Consider the following 14,101-nt stretch of genomic DNA (forward strand, 5'->3'; position numbering starts at 1 on the left):
ACTGATTCTGACTGGCTAGGTATGTGACCAGGGGCGATTCGCTCCACCAAGGGGAACCTCAAAGGAGGTCGAGCTAGACAGCTTTTAGTTCTAAATCTGTTCCCATGACTTCTCTGAGCCTCAGTTTTCTCATCTTTATAATGGGCACACCTGTCAAAAATCACCTCACAGAACTGTTGTGAGGTAGTCAGGATTCCATTTACAAACTCAGCAACTTTCCAAGAATAACTCTAGCGGTCACAAGTGTGCATTCAGATCCTCCTAAGTGGCTCCAACCTACTTCTCAGACTTAGCTCCCATCATTCATCCCCAGGTAGCTCTAGCCCAAATGGATTACCTGGCATCCCCAAAACCCACCTAACCTAACCTTCCCACTTCCAGGCCTTTGCTCCCAGATAGCTCAATGACTGGAGCTCCACCTCCTTCCACCCTATGCGCTCATCAAACCCTAGCTCGTGATCCAGGGAAGCCAGGGGATGGAACGGAGTGAGCACTGGGCTTGGAATCAGCAAGATTCATCTTCCTGAGTTCAAATCCAGCCTCAGACACTCAGTAGCTGTGTGACCTTGGGCAAGTCACTTAACTTTCTTTGTCTCAGTTCCTTCATCTATAAAATATGCTGGAGAAGGAAATGGCAAACCACTCCAGTATCTCTGCCAAGAAAACCCCAAATGGGGTCATGAAGAGTCAGACACAACTGAACATCATCTCCGTTTATAACCTGCTTTCTCCATGAAGCCTTCCTTCTCCTCTTCAACAGGAAATAAAATCTCTGCACTCCTTCCATACCTTGATCCGGGACTAATTTGTATTATAGTCATATTTTACCATCCCAATCAGACTGTAAGCTCTTTGAGAGCAGGGAGGGAGTCTTATTTCTGCATATCCCTTCCTCCCACCCCCAGCACCTAACACAGTATATGGTTTTTAAATAAAACCTGTGGTTTCATCAATGTAGAAAGCTTCCTCTACCACTTTCCTCATCTGTAAAATGGGGACAATATCATTGTATCTTTTTTTGTTTTTTTCTGGGTTTTTTTAGGCAATTGGGGTTAAGTGACTTGCCCAGGGTCACACAGCTAGTAAGTGTCAAGTGTTTGGTCTGAGGCTGGATTTGAACTCAGGTCCTCCTGACTTCAGGGCCAGTGCTCTATCCACTGTGCCACCTACCTGCCCTCCATTGTATCTATTTTTAACACAAAGTTAGATAGCTTGTTGATGTAAAGAAATTAAAAAGCACCAAATAAAACCAAAAAAAATCCCATTCCAAACCCCTAATTTAATCTAACAATTCTTGGAATGGATTTAACTCCCTTCACTCTCTAGCAATCCATCAACGATCATTCATTAAGCCTTAATTAGGTGCCAGGAATTGCCAGAGTGCTGAGGTCACAAAGAAAAAGCAAAATTAGTCCCTGCCCTTGAGCAGTTTGTATCCTGCCCCACTGCCCCTTTCTTTATTCTGACCTTAACCAACAGCCAATAACATGAGCGTTTCCATACGAAGCCACTAATGGATGTTCCTTTTGTCTTTAAGCACAGGACCCATTTAGCCTGAGCCAGCTGAAGTTGTCTGGTTTGTTTGCTACAACCTTTCCTGCTCTTTTCATTTTTTAAAATACTTCAGTGACCCTCTTTTCTTTTCTTTTCCCCATTTTGGTAACCTCCTCCTCCTCCACACCCCCCTCCCCTGGGGAAAGAAAGAAAAATAAAATCCTCACATCAAATATGCATGGCCAAGAAAAACAAACGCTCACATTCTAACAGGAGAGGTAACATGTAAAATAACTAGGTATATAGAAGGTACATGGACAGCTAGGTGACGCAGAGTGCCAGGCCTGTAATCAGGAAGACCTGAGTTCAAATCCAGCTTCAGACACGAACTAGCTGTGTGACCCTGGGCAAGTCACTTCACCCTGCTGGCCTCAGTTTTCTCATCTGTCAAATAAGCTGGAGAAGGAAATGGCAAACCACTCCAATATCTTTGCCAAGAAAAGCCTAAATGAGGTCACAAAGAGTTGGACACAACTGAAATGACTGAACATAGAAGATACATATAGAAGAGATATAAAGTAAGCTTAGCTGATAAGATAGTCAGGGCGGGGAGGGAACCAGTTAAGACCTTGTGAAGAAGGTGGGATTTGAGCTGAGTTTAAAAGGAGGCTGGGACTCTACAGGCAGAGGTGAGGAGTGATTGTAGGCCAGGCACTGGGCACAGCCAGTGCAAAGATGCAGAGATGGGAGAAGTGTGATGTGGGTAAGGAACAGCAAGTGAGCCAGGCTGGACTGAAGTGTGTGTGGAAGAGAATGATGTGTAACATGGTTCAGAAGATAAGAAGGGCCCAGGCTGTGAAAAGCTTTAAATGCCCTCCTCCCCCAAAAAAGGACTTTTCTTTTTTTTCAACGGAGGTAATAGGGAGCTATAGGAGTTATAGAAGGAGATAAGCCATGGTCAGATCTAGACTTAAGCAGAACAGAGGCTAGGTTGGAGTAAGGAGAGACTTGAAGCGAGGAGAGCAATCTCAAGTGTTATTATAGAAAACAAATGACATGATGCATGTAAAGTGTTTTGTAAACCTTCAAGCACTTTATAAATATCAGTTATTATTACTACTAGCATTCATTTCATTGCTTTCATCTTTTCCTTTGGTGTTCAGATAGAGACAGTTCTGGGACAAGTGGCCGTCAGATCCTACTCCCCATATAGGCACATAAATGGATTATTATCATCATTATTAGTGCCTACTTTGCAAATTTACAGCCTTAGAGAGTTACTGAGAAAGGGAGTGACTCGTTTAGGGCCACACAGCTAGTAGGTATCTTGGGCAAGATTTGAACTCGGGTCTTCCTGATTCTAAGTTCAGCAAAGATCCACTCTGCCACCTGGCTGGCACCTGTATTGGTCCCAATAGCAGTGCTGCATATAGAGGACTGGCCCATGACTTCGGACGTATCCCAGAGACCACCGCCACGCACACGGTCCTCTATTGAGCCTGACCACAAAGTCTGGGCATCTTTAGGCAGATGTTTCACCATGACTGGAATCAAGCTGTACAGTTTGGCTCTATGAATGGATTTCAGGATCAGTTACTCTGAGTCAAGACTAGATGGCCTAACCAGGGAAGCTTATGTATGACCTTGGACAAGTCACTTACCCTACTCTGTAAAATGAGGGGGTTAGATCAGTTGGTCTCTGAAATCACTTCCAGCTCTGAGTCTAAGATAATATTATATGTCAACATTCCAATGGCCCTGTGATCTCATCAGCATTTACTCTACTGAAAGAGATTCAATCCAGTCATACCCAATCGTGGAATAACAGATTTAGAGACAGAAGGGACCTTACCAGCCCTAGTCCTACCTATTCATTTTACAGATGAGGAAACTGAGGCCTATGTTCCCTGTTATAGGTTCGGTAGTAAAGCCAAGATTCAAATTTGGCCCCCACACTTCTAAATCCAACACTCTACTAGGGTAGGGTCCGCTTGAACCCCCATAAACACACCTGCTCAAGACAAGAACATAACCTTGACACAGCTAGTAAGTATCTGAGGCCAGATTTGAACTCTGGTCTTCCTGACTCCAGACCCAGCACTCTGAGAAGAATGATTAACTCCTCAGAGGCATTGATTTAGAGCTGGAAGACACCTTAGAAGTCAAGACTCCAATGCTCCAATGCACCAACTCACTAGCTTCCCCCAGCAATGCACATGGCGGTCCACCAGGGCTGCACATTTGTTATCCAACTGATATTTATCAAGCACCTACTATGTGCTAGGCACTGTGGGGGATACAAAGCACAGGACATGGCCCCTGGACCTGAGGTGACCACAGCCTCGTTGGACAGATGGGGTCAAGCAATCAACAATTATTTATTAATCAACTCATTATAATAACAAATTATAATCATTATGTATGTATTACATGGCAGGCACCATGCTGGAGGTACAAATACAAGAGTGAAACAGTCACTGCCTTCAAGGAGCCTTGAAGTCCAGCCAATGAAAGAAACAAAAACATGTCGAAGAGCTTGTCATAGTAATTAATGGGGGGAAATTAATTAATTAATGGGGGAAATGACAATAACAACTAGCAATTATATAGCTCTTTAAGGTTTACAAAGCACTTCACTTATATTATTTGATCCTCATAGCCACCTTCTGAGGTGGATGCTATTATTATCCCCATTTTACAGCTGAGGAAACTGAGACTCAGAGAGTTAAATGACTTGCCTACAGTCAAACAGCTAGTTGTTGATTATGGTGTTTCTGCCCCTCATGTCCTCCACCCCACTGGGTTGTATTAAACTGAAAACGGTGCAATTATGGCCCATCTTGGCTTGAAAGAATAGTCGAGAAAATGTATCTCCCCCTGTCTTTGAAGAGGAGGGGGCCTATGGATGCAGAGTACGGCATATGCCGTCAGACACAGTTGATGTATTGGGTGATTTTGATGAAATGCTCCCCACCATCCCTCCCTTTATTTTACAATCTTTGTTACAAGGGATGGCTCACTGGGTAGGGTAAGGAGGGAGGGAAATATTCAAAAATGAAGGGAATTTTAAACAGAAGAGAACAATAAAAATAAGATTTTTTTTTAAGAAAAAAGGAAAAAGCAATTATGAGAGCTGTCCCTGAGTACAATGGACTGCTTCAGGACATTCCTCATGACTAACAGTCTTCAAAAGGGTGTAGACTTTGGGTTAGCCTTGAAGGATGCAAGAGGGAGAGACGTAAGAAGAGTAATCCAGCTGGACAACCCAGTGGGGTGGAGGACATGAGGGGCAGAAACACCATAATCAACAAGCCTGGGGGTCCGTGCTAGATCAAAGAGGGTGTCACTGGAAGGGAACTGCCACGGACTCCCATGAGCCTTCTCTCAGGGCCCCTGGCAGAGACGGAATCCTGAGCTAGGTGGTTCTGGGAACTTGGCGATCAGAACACCTGAATTCAAGTTCAACCACAGACTATCAGCTTTGTGACGCTGATCAAGCAGGCCATGTCATCTCTCTCGGCCCCAGTGTTTTTTCATCTATAAAATAAAGAAATTGGCTCCAAATGCAACTCTAAGTCTGTGATCCCATGATCCCAAGGTCCAGTGGAAAGAACAGTCACCAGAGGGTCAAGTCTTAAGTGCAAATCCCATCTCTGGAGCTTCCCATCTGTGTGATCCCGGTCACATCTCTGGCTGCTGCTTTTCTGGGCTCAAGTTTCCTCATCCGTGAAATAAGGCGGTCAGACTACACGGCCCAGGAGGTCCCCTCCTGCTTGAAATCGATGACCCTTCCTGTGGTGAAGTGCTGGTAAGGCCAATTTGCCTGTTTTTTAAGTCCTTGCCGGTTTCCATATTGCTTCTGGGACCAATCCCTTCAACTTTCTGATATAGAAGAACAGCATTTCCCTTGTAGCAAGGGGTCTGTCCCCTACTGCGTCTGGACACCGACCTGGCTTCCCAGCCCCCCTTGAGGAAAGTCCCCAGCCCGAGGCCACTGGGATTGTGGACTCATTACAAGTCACTTTGCAGGAAAATGCGAGAACTGTCAGCATTCCATTCTCCCATCGTTATTAATCGCCAGCTAAAGACCACGCCGGATTCTCATTTCAGAGGAAGGTTTCCACAGAGTACAGAATGCAGCCAAAGGAAGAAGTGCATCTCTCTCATTTTTTTTCCCTGACGACTGATGGGGGTGAATATTTTTAGAACCTACGCCCCTCACAACTGCCAGAGAGTGCATTTCCAGCTCCAGATGTGCTGGGTACAGAGGACCGTCGATCAAGCTCAGCCAGGGAAGGGGGATGAGCCGCTCTGCCAACGTCGAGACCACGGAGCCACGGGACATAGTGGGCATCCACAGGATGTGAGCAAGCCTTCAAGTGACGAGGCCCCTCTAAGCATGGAAGGGGAAAACGCGACCCAAATCGTAAAAGGTATTATAGGAGGTGGCCTCCAAAATCGAAACGGTTTGCCGGCATCTCACTGATTGCCTAAGAGGCCGCCTATTAGGTTCCTCTAAACCAGTTTAGGCTGCCGACCTCTGAAGGCAAAGCCAACTTGTGCATCGTGGGCCTGCAGGCCAGCTTGCGGCCATGTGTTCATCTTTGGGTGCAAATGCCTTCTATAAATGTTTCCTGCAAAAAGGCTGAGTCAGGAGGAGCTGGGAATAGACGGCCATCACCCAATCAAAGCCTGGAGGAAATGCAGCAAAAGTCAGGAAGCAAGAAGATACAATGGATGGGGAGTCCAGAAGCAAGCCCCCGCTCCCCAGCCAAAGCACTGGGCAGGGGTGGCGGCCTTCCAGGTCATTGGGTGCGGCCTTCTGACTGAGTCCAAGTTTTGCAGAACAAATCCTTTTATTAAGGGGATTTGTTCTGTGAAGTTTGCATTCAAAGGGCAGCACTCGAGGACCTAGAGGGCCACATGCAGCCTGAAGGCTGCAGGCTCCCCACCCCTGCATGACTAGGGGATCAGAGGCAAGTTGTTTTCTCCTATAAAATAAGTGGATTGGGATCTCAGGGTTCCTTCTGGCCCCCAAGGTTACAGGATCATAGATACACACCTGGAGGAGGTCTTATAAGCCATCAAACCCAATCCCTTCATTTTACAGATAAAGAAACTGAGGTCCAGAGAAGTTCCTCAAAGTCACAAAGGCATCAAGAACCAGAGCTGGGATTCCAACACTATCATTCCCATCGTGGCAATGATCATATTTTTTTTTTTAGGCAATTGGGGTTAAGTGACTTGCCTAGGGTCACACAGCTAGTAAGTATCAAGTGTCTGAGGTGAGATTTGAACTCAGGTCCTCCTGACTTCAGGGCCCGGTGCTCTATCCATTGCCACCTGGCTGCCCTGTAAGACCATATTTGTAGAGTTGACAGAGACCTCAGAGGTAGGGTGTAGTCCAACCACTTCATTTAAGAGATAAGAAAACTCAGCTTCTAGGAGGGGCCTTGTTTGCATCATATAGGTAGTAGGAGAGGTGGACTTCAAATCCAGGCCTTCTTACTCCAGAGCCAGCAGTGTTTTTCCATGTACCATGGTACATCAAAACCACAAACATAATGGAATATTATTGTGCCATAAGAATTGGCAAAGATGAGGAATTCAGAAAAATTTGGGGAAACGTCTATGAACTGATACAGAGTGAATACGCAGAACTAGAAGAATATACACAATGATAATGTAATATTAAAAGACTAAATGAAAACTTGAAAAACCAAAGATGGTCCCATGGAATGGATAACGTTCTCCTCTCAGCAGTGAGGTGGGGGGATGCTTGGGCAGAATGTTGTATAGATTGTCAGATTCAATCTCAACATTCTCCATTGCTGGAAGTAAGCACTCTGTGCTTGTATCCCAGTGCCTTATTAAGGTGCCTGACACATTGTAGGTTGATTGATAATGTTAGTTGTTTGTACTTACCTGCTGTTTTTGTTACTAGGGAGAGTTGGGGGGTGGGGGGAGGAAGGCATGTAAAAATGACCACCATTTTTAAAAAAAGATGTCAATAAAATTTCTTTTAAAAAAATAGGAATAAAATATATGAATGATGGTGATATCCTTTGTACAGATGGAAAGAAAAATACAGTGGCTTCTTAGGGTGAAGGATACATTTTCTGTTCTTTCATTTTAGTGGCAAATGTCCAAGTACAAGGCAGAGTCTGGGCTCATCGGAATTTTCATTTTAAAAATGCTACCCCAGGCAATTTGCCTACCCGGGGTACAATGGTCCCAGGCTGGATGCGCTCAGCTCCCACTGAACCGTCTGACCCGACATAGTTTCCTTTCTAGCTTATGCAAATCAGCCATTCTCCTAGGATTCCGGCTCATTGTCCCTGTCCAATCGCTGGGTAGAATTGTAGCCATTCTTCTTTTCCCACTGGGGAATTTTATGACTAGCTAGAAAGCTATTTGGCTTACCTCTACTGGCACTACATCAGGCAGACCAAAAGGTCATGCCTGGCTGGAAGACCCAATCCCAGCTCATTCACTGCCTTGAAAAAGGCTCTTTTTTGTTTTGAAATCAATGGGGGAGGGAAGCAATGTTCCTAACTGCCTCCCTCCTAATGAAAAGAGATAGGAAAGGCTCCTATACAAGAACATACTCATAGCAGCACTTTTAGGGGCAGGAAAGAAATGGAAGGAAAGAGGGTGCCCATAAGTTGTGGAACGGCTGAAAAGAAAAAGATTCATGAATTAAAGAAATGATTTTATAACATAAAAAGATGATGAATTCTGGGAAAACTTCTCTGAACTGATGCAGAGCAAAGTAAGCAGAACCAGGAGAACAATATACAAGGCAACTACAGGAATGTAAACAGAAAGAACAATGAAACAAAACTGAATTGTGTGTAATTATAATGAATCAATCTCAGTCGTGGAGGAGAGATGAGGGAATGCACCTCCCTCCTTTCGTTGGAGAAGTGGGGGACTAAGGTAGGGTATGTTGCATATGTTACCAGATACATGGATTGGTTTTGCCTAACTTTTTTTCCTTTTTGTTTCAAGAGAAGGTTGGAGGAGGAAGAGGAAGATAGAAATGGCTGTAATGTAAACAAAATAAGGAAATAATGAGATAATCTTCTTAGAAGTCACCCTTATTCTTTAAGCAATAGGGTCAACTCATCCTCAAGAGTATATCCTTTTATTAGATACCGTGTATGGAAAATCTCTTTATATTGTTTCAAATCACTAGTTTATTCAAAGGTACATTCCTGTACTTTTACCCCATATAATAAAAGCTATAGACCCTTAGAGTTGGAAAGGGTCTCAGAGGTTGTCAAAGATTACATTTCTACCCCCATCAAGGCATCCCTAATAAGTCATCCCTGACAGGTGTTTGGACACATATGGTACCATATAGTCATATAGTTTGGACACATATAGTACCATATATTGGACACATATAGTCCCAGCCTCTGTCTGCACACATATAGTACCATAAGAGCTCAGTACTTCCTAAAGTAGCCATGACCATTAGTTCTAATTAACTAGAAAACACTTTCTTAAATTGAGTCAAAAGCTCCTTCCTTTTAAATCCTTCTTAGTTCTTCCTTCTGGGACAAAACCTCATATATATAAACCTTCTTCCACAGAGAGCCCTTGGAGCATCTGAAGACAGCCATCATGGCCACCCTCTAAGCCCTCTCTTCTCCAAGCTCAACACCGCCAAGCTCTCTGAGCTACCAGCCCCATATGACATGGTTTTCAGGTACCTAGTGATCTTCCCATCTGTCAATGTCCTTCCTAAAACATGCTACCCAACACTGAACCCAATATTCCAGATGTAGGCTGACCCAGGCAGTACTGAGACCACTTATCATGATCTAGACACAATGGTAGTCATCACCATATGGTCAAATTCCATTCTATTGACAGTTAAAACTAATTAAGATACACCCACTCAGAATCCTGCACTTTGGACAGAAGTGAGTAACCAGCTCAATAGCTGGGCATTAGTTTTGGGGACAGTTATATAGGATTATAGGACGACAGATTTCAAGCTGAAAGAAACTTCAGACGCCATCTAGCCCGACCCCCCTATTTTAAAGATGAGGAAACTGAGGCCCAGGAAGGTTGATGTGACTGCCCAAGGTCACACATATAAACCCAGATCCTCCCATTCCAGAAAGAGTTTTCTTCCCACCGATCCCCAATTTATTATCTCATCTTTTCCTCACATCAACCCCATGAAGTAGAGTGTGGACTTCATTATCACCATTACAGGTTAGGACATTAAAGCTTAGAGATGATGGTTTGTCCAAGATCACCCAAGGAGGTAAGAGGGGGTAGAAGTATGGCTAGGAATACAGGTCTTCTGACTCCAATTCAAGTGTTTTTGCTTTTCTTACAATTGCTGGATCATAGATTTAATATCAGAAAGGACCTTAAAAGTCATCTAGTATAAACCACTCATTACACAGAAGAGAAAACTGAGGGCCAAAGAGGTTAAGTGATTTATCCAAGGTCACATAGGTATGGGATTTGAACCTAGGTTCTCTGACTCCATTGTCCCAAACTGTCCTTCTCTGTTTCTACAGACAGCTGTCCTTAACCGACACTTCCTTTTCCCCCCATGGATTGCCCATTAGACTGGGGGAAGAGAAGACTGAGCCAAGATGACCATTCATTCATTGAGGGTGAAAAAGGTAACAGAGCCATGGGAGCTGGGAATCATGGTGCATAAACAGAAACCCGGAAGGCCAAAGCAACTCCATCTGTGTAAAGGAAATCTTCTCCCCATGCCTCTCAGTTCTCTGGACAGAAACAACAACAAAGGAGGCAGAGAAGGACCCTTCCCATGCTTTGTCTGGGGATCACTGACATGCCTCTGACATCATGGACGGCCAATTGGGAAGTCCCGCCAGTGCTTGGAGACCTAAGGCCATTCCATACTAAAGCTCATGTGGCGTCCAAGGTTTATTTTAAAACTGCATTTGCTTATTTTCTAGACGTGATCAAAAGGACACTCGGAGCAGTCGGTAGGAGGTACTTGAACCCTGTGGGCCAAGAAAGTTTTTTCTAACCCCAGCAGCCGCCAGCAATAATACTATCTATAAAGTAAACTCTTCAATGAATATACTTTGCTCTTTTCCACAAGCAAATGTTGATGCTGCCTCGATGATTTGTTTTATCAGGGGCTTGGTGGAGAGCTGGGAATGAAGCTGAATAGAAGATGGGCAGGGAAGGATAGTGGTCCCAGTGATTCTAAAATATTTACAGCAGCACTTACTGCAGCAGCAAAGGACAGAAAGCAAAATGGGTGCCCACTGGCTGGTGAATGGCTAAAGGAATCATGGTCTGTGGATATAATGGGATATGATCTTACTGTCTTTTTTTGTGGCAGTAAGGAACTGGAAACAACCTCAACGCCCATCAACTGGGGAATGGCTAACCATATTGTGGTACGTGAATAGAGCAGAATCTTAATGTGCTATCAGAAATGATCAATGTGATGGATACAGAGAAGCATGAGAAGATTTACATGAACCGATGCAGAGTGAAGGAAGCAGAGCCAGGAAAACAATGTACACAGTGACTACAATATAAATGAAAAGAACAAGTAACAAAAGAAATACGTGGAAAGTATAATGACCAAGCTTAGCTCCAAAGAATAGATACGAAAAGGCATCTTCTTTCTCACTTTGCAGAGGTAGAGGACTATGGGTATGGAACACTGCTTATAATGAATGGCCTTTTTTAATCTTGGCTAGTTTTGCTGAATTGTTACTTTTCTCCCCCTCCCCTCTTTATTATTCTCTGTTATAAGGGATGACTCTCTGGGAGGAGATAGAGGGAAGGATAAATTGGGAAAATATAGGTGATGTAAAAACAAAAGGTAGAAATAAAAATTGACTTAAAAAAAGAGAATTACTGTGCTGTGAAAAACGATGAACATAAAAGATTTCAGAGAAACTTGGGAAGACTTGTACAAACTGATATGGAGAAAAGTAAGCAGGATCAGCAATTTTCATTATGACTCGAATAACATGAAGGAAAACAAGAAAGAAAGGATTCATAACTCTGAACGATGCAGTGACCAATTGTGACTGCAGAGAGGTGGCTGATAAAGCAAGTTTCAACAAAGCTCTGGGAAGAGAAAGAAAAAAATGTCACCAATCCTGCCCTCATGGAGTTTAATTCTATCCCTTATCTCAGTGGGAGGACAAAAAGCATACTTTTATCAGATGAAGATGTTATGTTGATTTGTTTAGCTTACCCATGTTTCTTTTGTTACAAGGAAAGAGGAGGAGAGGAGGAGGGGAAGGGAGAGTCATTGATTGAGAATTGAGAGTGATGCTTTCAAAAATGCATCAATGGGGGCAGCTAGATGGCACAGTGAATAAAGCACCAACCCTGGAGTCAGGAGGACCTGAGTTCAAATCTGGTCTCAGACCAGACACTTGACACTTTCTAGATGTGTGACCCTGGGCGAGTCACTTAACCCCATTGCCTACCCCCCCCACCAAAAAAAGTGCATTGATAAAATATGTGTCTTAAAAATGATTCCCAACCTACAATGAAGCCAAACTCTACTTGATCTCTGTTGCTTTTGGCATTCCTAATATGGGATTTTGAGCCTCCAACCCTCTTCATTTACAGATGAAGAAACTAAGTCCAGAGAAAGGAAGTGAGTTGCCCATGGTAGAATATGAGCCCAGGTCTTGATTCCAAATCTACTCTGTAATATCACCTTTCCCTTCAAGCCAAGTTCGTAGAGGTACTGACCCCTTTACGTGGAAAATGCGCAATATTATTCAAGAGCGGGTCCAGCCCCTACCTCTTAAAATCCCCCCCAAAGGCTACGTGATGTACTGTGAGCTAGCTCTGCTCGGTGGTGACCAAAGACCTCCAAAAAAGTCTGACTCTGACAGGGACATCCCCAACTCCTTGGCAACCAGTTAGAAAGTGAGAGTTGCTGAAGGCAGAACTGGAGTGAAGCTACTCCCTTGTTGACATACCTGAGGCTTGTACATCCATCAATTACCCCAGAGCCTTACCTTAATATTACAGTTATCATCAAGCAAAATATTCTCCAACTTCAAATCCCTATGGACGACACCATTCTGAAACAAGAAGAGGAGGCACGGGATGAGGAGAAGGTTGGGAGGAGACAGAACAAAACAAAATGTGACGGGGGCAGCGAACGATAAGACAGAGAGAATGAGGCAAACACAATGGGGATAGACAGAATGAGACAGGGAGGAGAGAGAAAGAAAAGGATGAGTCAGAAAGAATGCTACCGGGACAGTGAATGAAGAGACAAAGACAATAAGGCAAAGACAGATGACAATAAACGGAATGAGATGGAGAATGAGAGAGAGACAGAGAAAGACAGGGGAAAGGGAATGAGTCAGAAAGAAAACAAGACAAGGACAGACAGAACAAGAAAGAAGGACAGGCGGATGGTGAAAATGAGAGAGAGAGAAGAAAAGAGACGGAAATAAAAAGAATGAGACAGGGTCAGTGAAAAACAAAGAGAGAGGGACAGAAAGAATGAGAGAGTAACAGAGCCAGAGAGAGAAAAGGAAGAAGGAAGGAGGACTTTCAAGAAAGGGAAACATTGGACAGACTGAAGAATCGGACCAGCAGGGGTGGTCTCTGTATCTACACTTTGGGGCTGTTTTTACAGTCAGAACACTCCCAGGCCAGGGACCGGTGACAAGAGCCATATTAATCACTTGCTGTGTGTGGTTAAGGGAAGAATGACTGGAATCCGTTTCTCCCCCAATGCCTGTAAAACAGTGGGGGGGATTCTTTTTTGGAATGTAACTCCACCGTGTGAACGCAATACATCCTTCCCAGACACCGGCAAACAGTATCTGCCGCTGACATCAGTCCTGAGGAAAGCACTGATTTCCCCCTGTCAGGTCCTCTCGCATCTGGGAACCTCTAACCTTACCCAAGCCAAGACTGTCAATAGGAAGGAACAAGTCCATTTGGGGTGCCAAGGCTTTCTCTAAATCATTCAAAGTCAAACCAGTCCCAGACAGCTTTCAGGGAGGCACTGCGTAGCAGGCACTCTGCTGAGCATAACTCAACACGAGGAGCTGGAGGAGAGCGTAAATAGAAGGAGGGGAGAAGAGAAAGACGACAACGTAGCCCTTGGCCTCATTCAACAGAGCAAAGGCACTTTTGGGGTGCTATCGCTTTCTCCAATGGAAAATCAAAGAATGGCCCTGAAACTGGGCTTTCGTGATTCCCAAGCAACCAGTCAAAAAGTTGTTTTGGTTTTTTTTTTTCACAAGGGAGGAGGGGAAGGGCAATAGATTCTTAATACCAGAAGGGGCTTTTAGAAATCAGCTAGTCTAACTTCATTATTTTATAGAAGGGGAAACTGAGACCAAAAAAGAAGTAAGCAACCAGGTCATAGTTACATAGTCACAGAACAGTCACAGGTCCAAGCCTAAGGACTCTTGGAAAGCTGCCCACTCCACCACAGCAAACTGTATTAAGGAAAGATCCCAGCTCCGTTTTAGTCAGAGGTATGTGACTTGTAGCCAAGCATCATAGTTCTTTAAATCTTGCTCCTCCCTATGTTCTTTTGTTCCAACAGGCTCAGTTTTTTTATTTAACTGAATTGACTTTCACTTGACACACACAA

General features: G+C 44.1%; 1 protein-coding gene across 1 annotated transcript in view; it reads right to left on the minus strand.

The window, feature by feature from the left end:
* NUAK1 (NUAK family kinase 1) overlaps nucleotides 1–14,101 on the minus strand; it is a 78,005-nt gene that overhangs the window by 12,856 nt on the left and 51,048 nt on the right. Inside the window, exon 4 of the mRNA XM_020982414.2 lies at nucleotides 12,498–12,563. Within this exon, the coding sequence (XP_020838073.1) occupies nucleotides 12,498–12,563 (66 nt within the window). The remainder of the gene's footprint in view (nucleotides 1–12,497; nucleotides 12,564–14,101) is intronic.

Source organism: Phascolarctos cinereus, unplaced genomic scaffold (genome assembly GCF_003287225.1).
Source record: "Phascolarctos cinereus isolate Bilbo 61053 unplaced genomic scaffold, phaCin_HiC Scaffold_1;HRSCAF=81, whole genome shotgun sequence".
NCBI lineage: Eukaryota > Metazoa > Chordata > Mammalia > Diprotodontia > Phascolarctidae > Phascolarctos > Phascolarctos cinereus.